We start from the raw sequence: 13,186 nt of genomic DNA, 5'->3' as shown, positions 1-13,186 counted from the left end.
TACCTATAGCAGCCTACATCACGGCATCACATACCACATACAGCATAATAGCATTTCTAGGACGTTTCAAAGAAGCTCTGCCGCCCAAATCGACCCCTAGAATGGTATTGATAGACGGTGCACTTGCATTGTGGAATGCAATGTTGGCCGTCTATTGTGGTGAAACCAGATTGAAGTATTACGAGCGGGTCTATCGGATCGTAACGGGCACGGCTAACGAAGGTGACATGGATCTTACCTTTGTCCTCAATTGTATGAGTCATTGCATGAAAGCAGCATCGCTTATGTGTAAAAAGCATTACATGAGTAAGTACCGAAAGGAAGCCATGTACTGGATCAGTCTATTGTTTTTGTCCAGTACAATTGAAGAATTGGATTCTATTATTTGGAATTTGTGTGGCATCCTTCTTCCGCGACAGAAATCTGAAGGTGTTTTATCGAGCTACAGGAATCTGCTCGAACACCAAAGCACAAAACGAGTCTTCCCTCCAACAATTGAAAACGAGGAATTCGATCCACACGCTAACAATGAAGACTTTTTTTCAAACGTGAGTTCGCTAGACCGGAAGCAAGAGTTGGAGTCGCCATTTTTCGCAAGATATAAAAAACTTATCGGGGAATTTAAAAACAGCCAACAATATAAAGAAGGAAACGACGCGGACCAGTGCATAGAAAGCAATCCATACTTCTCCGAAGATTTCCTCGATAAGCTGCTGACAATAATCTTCCCGAGACTTGGTGCCACATCAGCACTTCTCCTTGGCGATTTGTCGAGGCATGTGGCTGACGTGGACGAGGAATCACCGTACGCAAAATACGGCAAATACTATCGTGCGATTGAAGCTCAAAGCACAAAAAAGGGAGTACAATCCATCTGCTCTGCGAATCGCACGCAAGGTATTGTGGAAGAACATTTTTTCCAATTGAAAAATATTTACTTCGCTACCTCAGCAAAATGTTCCCTGGATAAATTTGTAGTTAAGTACGAAAAAGAAATTTCAATTTCATGCAAATTGTTCAGTGACACTATCCTGCACGAAGGTTTCAGTCGTTGCCGCTCAAAGAAACCGAATATAGGTGCGCTTGCAAATGAAGTGAAAGAAGAGCAAATGCAAGTCAAAGTGATTAAATCAGTTCACAAGAAACGAAAGCAAAGGGATACCGGATATTATATATCAAAAAGAGCTGTAAAAGATCTGCATTGTGTCGCAATGACAAATCCAAATTCGATTTCGGAAGAGGTCATCCTGCGCAGACTGGGCAATCTAAAAAACGGACGACTGGAAAGCAACATTCAACCAGCTGAATTGATCAAGGCCCAATCATTTTCAGACTCATTGTGGCAAGATTATAACCACATCCCCAAGCAATTCCCTGAAATGGCAATGACCACCGCGGACGACGAGATTATTACTTGGCTTGATGTTTACTCAGTTTGTTCGGAGCCAAGTAGCGATGTTCTGGATAATATTCAGAAATGCGTCATCAATACCACATACGGAGGTTGGCTTACATCGGAAATTGTTTCCACATACGTGCGGCAGTGCATTCGAAGGCTAAACAATCAATTTGGCCATGCAATTGGCGGTTTTTCAAAAATTATCGATAATAAAGTGTTGCTGCAAGATAATTCAAGCCTCGATTCAAATTTATCGGCACTGTCACTGGCAACCAATTTATTCGACAACAAGGGCTGCCTTTTCGACATAATCCTTCTACCGATTTTGCATAAACAACACTTTATGCTTCTTTGGTACACGAAAAGTACAAATGTCTGGTACTTGCTGGATTCATCCAGTATTCCAAGAGCTGGGGAGGCCCAAACGATTCAAAGGCGGCTGCGATGGGTCATGAATCGCGCTAAATTGGCAACACCAGAGCTGAAGGACGCAAAGTGTAAAGTGCTGAAAGTAATGCAGCAATCCGACAGCAAAAGCTGTGGTGTGTGTGTATGCCTTGCTGCCCGAGTAATTTGCACAAAGGGAAGAATTGAATATGAAACAAATCAAGAAAGCTTCAGGCACTGGATATTATACGACTTGCTGTACTCTTCGCCCGTACTGCATCCTGATGTCAGCACGTCCCAGAAAAAATGCTTGAACGAAGGTTAGTTGTTGCCTACCACGCGTGTCGTACATGCATATAACTGATAGGCTATAGGTGTGGGCTACTTGAAAGAAAAAAGACATTTTCGAAAGAACAAGCGGAAAAATAAGTAATGATAAAATATGCTTGAATGAAATCCATGCCAGGGATATTTCACAATAAAATAAATTGTGATTGACGAAATTTTTTTACAGTCAGAGAAACTACCCATTGCGAGGAGGTCGCATTTGCGTCCACTGCGTCACCCAAATGCAGAGGGAATATTTCATCGCAGGAGTCAGGTAACTATAAATCGATATAATCATGAAGCCGATCATTTATCCTTATATTACCTCAATTTATTTTAAGCGACCAAACATGCAGAGACTGAGCCACCAGTCAAGTTCACAGGTATCATGATGAGTAAATGTTTCGCGTTTTGTTTAGGTACAATATCCAGTTTTCTGCAGTGATTGTTTAAATTTTCTGCCCTATATATACGGTAGCGAGGAGCATTTTCTCATTTTTTGCCGGAGCCGGATCAGTACTTTTCTGACACTGCCGGAGTTGGATCGGAGATTGTTCAGTACTCTTTACTAAGAATATGACAGCCTTACCCTCTTCCGACCTAGAATCTATAGTTCAAGTGAAACGTTCACGCAAATAAACCATATGCTTAGTTCAAGTTGACATAATTACTTCAGATAAGGGTTGGGTTTGATCTTTGAGTTTAACTTTTCCTGTTTGCATTGTCTCAATCAATATTCAATGCCATCATGTGAGTAGATAATTGTTATCGGAGTTTTTCGAACCGGATCGTGGTCATTTCTAAAATCTGGCCTAGAAGTCGGACCATATCTTTGAATTACACGCTCGGAGTAGGAGCATGCAATTTGTCGATTCGCTCCGCACTAATATACGGCCTCTTCTGCAGGAAGATAGAACTCCGTGTCGTAGATATGAGAGAGCATGTTGGCTACTTTGTTTCTCATATTTTACGAATTTGCGATATATTTATTGTGATAATAAAGTAATAGATTGACTGAATTATTTAAATTGAACTGTTTCAACTACATATATTATAAATATATATGTTTATTCACTCAGATATCAGATTGTTGTGGTTATCACCCATCAGCAACCGAGTGGAAGCTGTTGTCGGTAAAGTATATGTAACAAGACGGAGCTTGTGCTTGCTGTCGGGTCAAGGGTGCCTAGATGATCAGGTTCGTCAGACAATACAACTTATGACTTGCTCAGTTTAATATTCAATGGATATTGTTTACGCAGATTATGGATGCTGCGATGGAGGGATTGTGCATAAAGGTAATTTCGTTGATTTTATTACATATATATTTCTTATAAATATGCTATAACTTGTAACATTCTGTTAATGGTAGGCCGGAAAAAGCGACAGCTGTGTTTCGTGTCACTACTCGACGGAATGGTGGTACAACGGTTCCTACTGTAACTTAAATTTCAGAATGCTGGTACGAAACTAATAAATTATTTACTTGTGGTCAGCATCTGTAGTAACCAACTAATCTTAAACTTTCAGGTGGAAAGGTCATCCACACAATCCATAGTGACGTCACTGAATGTCGGCAATCACTGGATTTTCATGGTCAGTCTCATGTATAATGAAACTTAAACCGATTGTCCCCCTCAAACCCGTTGCACGCGGCTTAATGGTGGTTCACTTTCCCTCAATCATCCCGATTTTTTTCAGGCTAGTGACATTAACTCTCGAACCCTCCTACTTTACGACCCACTCGGAAATGAGGAGCGCTACGCTCAGCAATTGGAATTACATTGGAAGTGAGATTTTGCAATTATACTCTACAAGTAGCAAAGTCAACGACATAAAGTATCAACCCGGTCTCATAAATTTAGTGGTTTTTGGAGTCATCACAAAGAGGAGTTCGCAACCCCCAGATGGACTATAAAGTCTTGCTCTCATGGTACGCAAGAAGATGGCTTCAACTGTGGTGTTCTCGTGCTGGAGGTAGGCCTTGCAATCATATATTTGAAATTTATCATTCATACTATTTATCGGATCAAACGTGAATTGCATATTGCTTATTATATTGCAACAAAAATTTTACTTCATGCTGGCTTATCAAATAGTATCCCCGAATACTAAACCAACTGCAATCAGGAAATGAGCTAGCCCAAGATCGATCTCAGAGTATGGAGAGAAATGCTCCACCCACGTCATCTGCCTTCTATAAGTCACACCGAGCAATGAGTATATTAGCGGTATTTCATACACTATGGTCTGAAAGTGAAATCTCCTATGATATTTATACATCATCGTCAAATAGAAAAATCTTTAATCGAGACGATGGTTCCCATAACACTATACGTGGTTAGGCTATGTGCTTGATTGTATATATTATTTTATTGAACAGTTTGCAAAGAATTTATTGGGCAATGGCGGCTTCAATTTTTCGGCAAAAACTGAAGATTGCAGAAGATATCGAGAAGAAATCGGAAACATGTTGCTCGAGCTAACTGGTATGCTGAAACCTCGTATTAAAATTTGTTTCATCAGAAATATGACCAAATGTTTATTTTTCAACCATACAGATGAGACAAACCTTCTCAGAAATCGATGAAGGTAGGTACTACTATTACCACATGGTTTTCTGTGGCTCAGGGATTCCTGATCTGGAATCTATATGGACCCTGAGGATGTCCGCGAAGCTGTATTACGGATTTATCGATACGACGAGTCCGCTTCCGAATGAGCTGTGGAGGCAACATACACCTTCAATAAATAGACACATATCCGTGATCCAGATGGTGTCAAGGCGTTACAGGTTTATTGTGATACCGCTTCCCCCTAATATCTTACGTAAAAATATTACGCTACTTGACTTACTCCATGACACGATCTTCTAACAACAGGTATGGCCGTATGGGGAAATTCGGAATTAAACTCTACCTGCCATCTACGCATCACCACCGATTGCAAACGCTACCATGTCATGTATGCAAGACGATCCTTTGCTTGTGCGAATGCTATGAATTTATCATTATTGTTATTGCTTTTACAGTGTGTTTACTACTTTGAACATTTCTTTGATAAAACGTGATTATAATCCATTTTCATTTGTTTTATTCGATTCTGTTCTGTTCCTGAGTTATTCCGAACCCGAATACTGGTGAATAATTCTTTATTAGGGGTACTTACGTCCACTGATGGGGTTGAATATCTTCCTTTAGGGTCCCAGTATGGGTAATATTTCAATTATATATGTATCGACTTCGTCGGAAATTCAAATGTGTCTATGTATTGAAGGACGCGTTATTCCACCGAATTCATTCGGATTCTGTTCTGTTCCTTCGTCATTCCGAAGCTTATTGATCGTCAATAATTCTTCATTAGGGGTACTTACGTCCACTCATGGGGGTGAATATCTTCCTTTAGGGTCGCAGCATGGGTAATTCTTCAATTATATATGTATCGAGTTTGTCGGAAATTCAAATGTATCTATGTATTGAAGGACGCGCTATTCCACCGAATTCATTCGGATTCTGTTCTGTTCCTTCGTTATTCCGAAGCTTATTGATCGTCAATAATTCTTCATTAGGGGTACTTACGTCCACTGATGGGGTTGAACATCTTCCTTTAGGGTCCCAGTATGGGTAATATTTCAATTATATATGTATCGACTTCGTCGGAAATTCAAATGTGTCTATGTATTGAAGGACGCGTTATTCCACCGAATTCATTCGGATTCTGTTCTGTTCCTGAGTTATTCCGAACCCGAATACTCGTGAATAATTCTTTATTAGGGGTACTTACGTCCACTGATGGGGTTGAATATCTTCCTTTAGGGTCCCAGTATGGGTAATATTTCAATTATATATGTATCGACTTCGTCGGAAATTCAAATGTGTCTATGTATTGAAGGACGCGTTATTCCACCGAATTCATTCGGATTCTGTTCTGTTCCTGAGTTATTCCGAACCCGAATACTCGTGAATAATTCTTTATTAGGGGTACTTACGTCCACTGATGGGGTTGAATATCTTCCTTTAGGGTCGCAGCATGGGTAATTCTTCAATTATATATGTATCGATTTCGTAGGGATTTCAAGTGTGTTTATGTATTGAACGAGGTGATATTCCACCGAATTCATTCGGATTCTGTTCTGTTCCTTCGTCATTCCGAAGCTTATTGATCGTCAATAATTCTTCATTAGGGGTACTTACGTCCACTGATTGGGTTGAACATCTTCCTTTAGGGTCCCAGCATGGGTAATTCTTCAATTATATATGTATCGACTTCGTCGGAAATTCAAATGTGTCTATGTATTGAAGGACGCGTTATTCCACCGAATTCATTCGAATTCTGTTCTGTTCCTGAGTTATTCCGAACCCGAATACTCGTGAATAATTTTTTATTAGGGGTACTTACGTCCACTAATGGGGTTGAATATCTTCCTTTAGGGTCCCAGCATGGGTAATTCTTCAATTATATATGTATCGACTTCGTCGGAAATTCAAATGTGTCTATGTATTGAAGGACGCGTTATTCCACCGAATTCATTCGGATTCTGTTCTGTTCCTGAGTTATTCCGAACCCGAATACTCGTGAATAATTTTTATTAGGGGTACTTACGTCCACTGATGGGGTTGAATATCTTCCTTTAGGGTCCAAGCATGGGTAATTCTTCAATTATATATGTATCGACTTCGTCGCAAATTCAAATGTGTCTATGTATTGAAGGACGCGTTATTCCACCGAATTCATTCGGATTCTGTTCTGTTCCTGAGTTATTCCGAACCCGAATACTCGTGAATAATTTTTATTAGGGGTACTTACGTCCACTGATGGGGTTGAATATCTTCCTTTAGGGTCCAAGCATGGGTAATTCTTCAATTATATATGTATCGACTTCGTCGCAAATTCAAATGTGTCTATGTATTGAAGGACGCGGTATTCCACCGAATTCATTCGGATTCTGTTCTGTTCCTGAGTTATTCCGAACCCGAATACTCGTGAATAATTTTTTATTAGGGGTACTTACGTCCACTGATGGGGTTGAATATCTTCCTTTAGGGTCCCAGTATGGGTAATATTTCGATTATATCTGTATCGACTTCGTCGGAAATTCAAATGTGTCTATGTATTGAACGAGGCGATATTCCACCGAATTCATTCGGATTCTGTTCTGTTCCTTCGTCATTCCGAAGCTTATTGATCGTCAAAATTCTTCATTAGGGGTACTTACGTCCACTGATGGGGTTGAACATCTTTTTTAGGGTCCCAACATGGGTATTTCTTCAATTATATATGTATCGAGTTTGTCGGAAATTCAAATGTATCTATGTATTGAAGGACGCGCTATTCCACCGAATTCATTCGGATTCTGTTCTGTTCCTTCGTTATTCCGAAGCTTATTGATCGTCAATAATTCTTCATTAGGGGTACTTACGTCCACTGATGGGGTTGAACATCTTCCTTTAGGGTCCCAGTATGGGTAATATTTCGATTATATCTGTATCGACTTCGTCGGAAATTCAAATGTGTCTAACTGTCTATGTATTGAACGAGGCGATATTCCACCGAATTCATTCGGATTCTGTTCTGTTCCTTCGTCATTCCGAAGCTTATTGATCGTCAATAATTCTTTATTAGGGGTACTTACGTCCACTGATGGGGTTGAACATCTTCCTTTAGGGTCCCAGTATGGGTAATATTTCAATAATATATGTACCGACTTCGTCGGAAATTCAAATGTGTCTATGCATTGAACGAGGCGATATTCCACCGAATTCATTTGGATTCTGTTCTGTTCCTGAGTTATTCCGAACCCGAATACTCGTGAATAATTCTTTATTAGGGGTACTTACGTCCACTCAAGGGGGTGAATATCTTCCTTTAAGGTCCCAACATGGGTAATTCTTCAATTATATATGTATCGACTTCGTCGGAAATTCAAATGTGTCTATGTATTGAAGGACGCGTTATTCCACCGAATTCATTCGGATTCTGTTCTGTTCCTGAGTTATTCCGAACCCGAATGCTCGTGAATAATTCTTTATTAGGGGTACTTACGTCCACTCATGGGGGTGAATATCTTCCTTTAAGGTCCCAACATGGGTAATTCTTCAATTATATATGTATCGACTTCGTCGGAAATTCAAATGTGTCTATGTATTGAAGGACGCGTTATTCCACCGAATTCATTCGGATTCTGTTCTGTTCCTGAGTTATTCCGAACCCGAATACTCGTGAATAATTCTTTATTAGGGGTACTTACGTCCACTGATGGGATTGAATATCTTCCTTTAGGGTCCCAGCATGGGTAATTCTTCAATTATATATGTATCGACTTCGTCGGAAATTCAAATGTGTCTATGTATTGAAGGACGCGTTATTCCACCGAATTCATTCGGATTCTGTTCTGTTCCTGAGTTATTCCGAACCCGAATACTCGTGAATAATTCTTTATTAGGGGTACTTACGTCCACTCATGGGGGTGAATATCTTCCTTTAAGGTCCCAACATGGGTAATTCTTCAATTATATGTGTGCCGATTTTGTCAGAAATTCAAGTGTATCTATGGATTGAACGACGCGATATTCCACCGAATTCGATTGGATTCTGTTTTGTTCCTTCGTGATTCCGAAGCTTAATGATCGTCAATTATTCTTTATTAGGGGTACTTACGTCTATTGATGGGGTTGAATATCTTCCTTCAGGGTCCCAACATGGGTAATTCTTAAATTATATATGTATCGAGTTTGTCGGAAATTCAAATGTATCTATGTATTGAAGGACGCGCTATTCCACCGAATTCATTCGGATTCTGTTCTGTTCCTTCGTTATTCCGAAGCTTATTGATCGTCAATAATTCTTCATTAGGGGTACTTACGTCCACTGATGGGGTTGAACATCTTCCTTTAGGGTCCCAGTATGGGTAATATTTCAATTATATATGTATCGACTTCGTCGGAAATTCAAATGTGTCTATGTATTGAAGGACGCGTTATTCCACCGAATTCATTCGGATTCTGTTCTGTTCCTGAGTTATTCCGAACCCGAATACTCGTGAATAATTCTTTATTAGGGGTACTTACGTCCACTGATGGGGTTGAATATCTTCCTTTAGGGTCCCAGTATGGGTAATATTTCAATTATATATGTATCGACTTCGTCGGAAATTCAAATGTGTCTATGTATTGAAGGACGCGTTATTCCACCGAATTCATTCGGATTCTGTTCTGTTCCTGAGTTATTCCGAACCCGAATACTCGTGAATAATTCTTTATTAGGGGTACTTACGTCCACTGATGGGGTTGAATATCTTCCTTTAGGGTCGCAGCATGGGTAATTCTTCAATTATATATGTATCGATTTCGTAGGGATTTCAAGTGTGTTTATGTATTGAACGAGGTGATATTCCACCGAATTCATTCGGATTCTGTTCTGTTCCTTCGTCATTCCGAAGCTTATTGATCGTCAATAATTCTTCATTAGGGGTACTTACGTCCACTGATTGGGTTGAACATCTTCCTTTAGGGTCCCAGCATGGGTAATTCTTCAATTATATATGTATCGACTTCGTCGGAAATTCAAATGTGTCTATGTATTGAAGGACGCGTTATTCCACCGAATTCATTCGAATTCTGTTCTGTTCCTGAGTTATTCCGAACCCGAATACTCGTGAATAATTTTTTATTAGGGGTACTTACGTCCACTGATGGGGTTGAATATCTTCCTTTAGGGTCCCAGCATGGGTAATTCTTCAATTATATATGTATCGACTTCGTCGGAAATTCAAATGTGTCTATGTATTGAAGGACGCGTTATTCCACCGAATTCATTCGGATTCTGTTCTGTTCCTGAGTTATTCCGAACCCGAATACTCGTGAATAATTTTTATTAGGGGTACTTACGTCCACTGATGGGGTTGAATATCTTCCTTTAGGGTCCAAGCATGGGTAATTCTTCAATTATATATGTATCGACTTCGTCGCAAATTCAAATGTGTCTATGTATTGAAGGACGCGGTATTCCACCGAATTCATTCGGATTCTGTTCTGTTCCTGAGTTATTCCGAACCCGAATACTCGTGAATAATTTTTTATTAGGGGTACTTACGTCCACTGATGGGGTTGAATATCTTCCTTTAGGGTCCCAGTATGGGTAATATTTCGATTATATCTGTATCGACTTCGTCGGAAATTCAAATGTGTCTATGTATTGAACGAGGCGATATTCCACCGAATTCATTCGGATTCTGTTCTGTTCCTTCGTCATTCCGAAGCTTATTGATCGTCAAAATTCTTCATTAGGGGTACTTACGTCCACTGATGGGGTTGAACATCTTTTTTAGGGTCCCAACATGGGTATTTCTTCAATTATATATGTATCGAGTTTGTCGGAAATTCAAATGTATCTATGTATTGAAGGACGCGCTATTCCACCGAATTCATTCGGATTCTGTTCTGTTCCTTCGTTATTCCGAAGCTTATTGATCGTCAATAATTCTTCATTAGGGGTACTTACGTCCACTGATGGGGTTGAACATCTTCCTTTAGGGTCCCAGTATGGGTAATATTTCGATTATATCTGTATCGACTTCGTCGGAAATTCAAATGTGTCTAACTGTCTATGTATTGAACGAGGCGATATTCCACCGAATTCATTCGGATTCTGTTCTGTTCCTTCGTCATTCCGAAGCTTATTGATCGTCAATAATTCTTTATTAGGGGTACTTACGTCCACTGATGGGGTTGAACATCTTCCTTTAGGGTCCCAGTATGGGTAATATTTCAATAATATATGTACCGACTTCGTCGGAAATTCAAATGTGTCTATGCATTGAACGAGGCGATATTCCACCGAATTCATTTGGATTCTGTTCTGTTCCTGAGTTATTCCGAACCCGAATACTCGTGAATAATTCTTTATTAGGGGTACTTACGTCCACTCAAGGGGGTGAATATCTTCCTTTAAGGTCCCAACATGGGTAATTCTTCAATTATATATGTATCGACTTCGTCGGAAATTCAAATGTGTCTATGTATTGAAGGACGCGTTATTCCACCGAATTCATTCGGATTCTGTTCTGTTCCTGAGTTATTCCGAACCCGAATGCTCGTGAATAATTCTTTATTAGGGGTACTTACGTCCACTCATGGGGGTGAATATCTTCCTTTAAGGTCCCAACATGGGTAATTCTTCAATTATATATGTATCGACTTCGTCGGAAATTCAAATGTGTCTATGTATTGAAGGACGCGTTATTCCACCGAATTCATTCGGATTCTGTTCTGTTCCTGAGTTATTCCGAACCCGAATACTCGTGAATAATTCTTTATTAGGGGTACTTACGTCCACTGATGGGATTGAATATCTTCCTTTAGGGTCCCAGCATGGGTAATTCTTCAATTATATATGTATCGACTTCGTCGGAAATTCAAATGTGTCTATGTATTGAAGGACGCGTTATTCCACCGAATTCATTCGGATTCTGTTCTGTTCCTGAGTTATTCCGAACCCGAATACTCGTGAATAATTCTTTATTAGGGGTACTTACGTCCACTCATGGGGGTGAATATCTTCCTTTAAGGTCCCAACATGGGTAATTCTTCAATTATATGTGTGCCGATTTTGTCAGAAATTCAAGTGTATCTATGGATTGAACGACGCGATATTCCACCGAATTCGATTGGATTCTGTTTTGTTCCTTCGTGATTCCGAAGCTTAATGATCGTCAATTATTCTTTATTAGGGGTACTTACGTCTATTGATGGGGTTGAATATCTTCCTTCAGGGTCCCAACATGGGTAATTCTTAAATTATATATGTGTCGATTTTGTCGAAAATACAAGTATATCTATGTATTTAACAACGTGATATTTCATCGTATTGGTTGTGATTCCGGTCTGTTCGTATTCCTGAGATATTTCAAACCATTTTTACTGTAAATTTGTTTTATAGTTTGGTACCCCTGTCTACTGATTCAGTCGCATTCTTGATCATATATCCCTATAACCTGTCACAAAAAACTATTGTAAAATCTGGCAAGTGGTTTTCGGGATTCTGGTAAAAATTCTAAACTGAAAAATATCATGATGCCCTTGCTGTTTTTTGTGTTTCACCTGAACATATATAATTCCCGAGAATTCTGTTAGAATCACAGTGGTGAGAATAGCACATCTTCTACAGTTACCCGACCATCATCACCCTGAACACAGCAACATGTCAACATCCGAGTGATAGATACTTGTGCTCTAGCGGGACCTTACGGTCAATATCGTTGATCAATTTTGACCGTAGACAGGTCGCAACTAGCAACACATATTATTATAGACTGTAAACATTCTACATTCTATACCTATTATGCTAAGTATCTCGGCGTTCACAATAAATAGCGACAAGGTGTCGACAACTATCGAATTGAATCGAACCGCACGATCCTTTTAATTGGTTATTTATAATATATCAACACCTGTACTTCGATAATGTGAACATTGTGCGAAAGTTGAAAAAGCCGGTACGAATGTATAGATAAAATTCAACTCTCCTATATTTCCTCTACCTAGTCGGTAGCTCTTGATAAACCTATATTATGAACATACTTTTTAGGCTGTATTCAAATTCTGTACCAACATCCATTTGTTCAGATAATATTGACTAACTCATGCCACCTAACTATTCGCAGGAGCTATCGAGCTACTGGAATACTGGACGACGCCAAAACTTTTAGCTAAAGTCTTTTGGGGCTTAGCCTATCTGGTTCGTTCCTCCTTGGACATTTGACAACTATAAATCTTTCACTGCTTCTGGCAGTAGCGGGGATTAGTCAACCCTCAAGATTACCGGACCACGATATCTGACCAAAGCAATTTACAACGTAGTAAATTGCTATGATCTGACATTGCTCTCGCCTTCCGTCGCATGCCACTTCATTTTGTCGCTTGTCCTTTTACGTTATCTTCTTTTACTTTTCATTCAGTGTAACTATGCAAGGGTGCATGCCACCACTTTACATTACCAGCCCAGATGGGTGTCTGTTTCGACAGCTTTCTATCTTTTCATTGTATATCAATCTTGTGGCGTACTGATCTGAAAAAA

At 39.6% G+C, this 13,186-nt stretch overlaps 2 protein-coding genes across 3 annotated transcripts in view; one reads left to right on the top strand and one right to left on the bottom strand.

The window, feature by feature from the left end:
• LOC145456166 (uncharacterized) overlaps window positions 1-12,390 on the bottom strand; it is a 43,484-nt gene extending 31,094 nt beyond the window's left edge. For both annotated transcript variants that reach the window (XM_080334228.1, XM_080334229.1), the window contains exon 1: window positions 12,250-12,390. The gene's annotated coding sequence lies outside the window, so the exon portion shown is untranslated. The remainder of the gene's footprint in view (window positions 1-12,249) is intronic.
• LOC145456200 (uncharacterized) lies at window positions 2,883-5,208 on the top strand. Its single transcript, XM_080334289.1, has 9 exons — window positions 2,883-3,311; window positions 3,376-3,411; window positions 3,486-3,575; window positions 3,644-3,709; window positions 3,815-3,903; window positions 3,979-4,090; window positions 4,497-4,602; window positions 4,675-4,705; window positions 4,996-5,208. The coding sequence occupies exons 1-8, from the start codon at window positions 3,177-3,179 to the stop codon at window positions 4,701-4,703; spliced, it is 663 nt and encodes a 220-aa protein (XP_080190415.1). The 5' UTR covers window positions 2,883-3,176; the 3' UTR covers window positions 4,704-4,705; window positions 4,996-5,208.
• Window positions 12,391-13,186: the final 796 nt, after the last annotated feature.

This window comes from Botryllus schlosseri, chromosome 14 (genome assembly GCF_051294905.1).
Source record: "Botryllus schlosseri isolate E-star chromosome 14, Bs_hap1, whole genome shotgun sequence".
Lineage (NCBI taxonomy): Eukaryota > Metazoa > Chordata > Ascidiacea > Stolidobranchia > Styelidae > Botryllus > Botryllus schlosseri.
This window is presented reverse-complemented; position numbering and strand designations above follow the sequence as displayed.

What these genes read in the sequence shown, in the direction of transcription:
- LOC145456200 (XM_080334289.1), top strand. Translation starts at nt 3,177, where the DNA reads ATGTTTATTCACTCAGATATCAGATTGTTGTGGTTATCACCCATCAGC. An exon ending in AAGGGTGCCTAGATGATCAG is followed by an intron (nt 3,312 to 3,375) that starts GTTCGTCAGACA and finishes TTGTTTACGCAG; the next exon opens with ATTATGGATGCTGCGATGGA. An exon ending in GCAATCACTGGATTTTCATG is followed by an intron (nt 3,710 to 3,814) that starts GTCAGTCTCATG and finishes GATTTTTTTCAG; the next exon opens with GCTAGTGACATTAACTCTCG.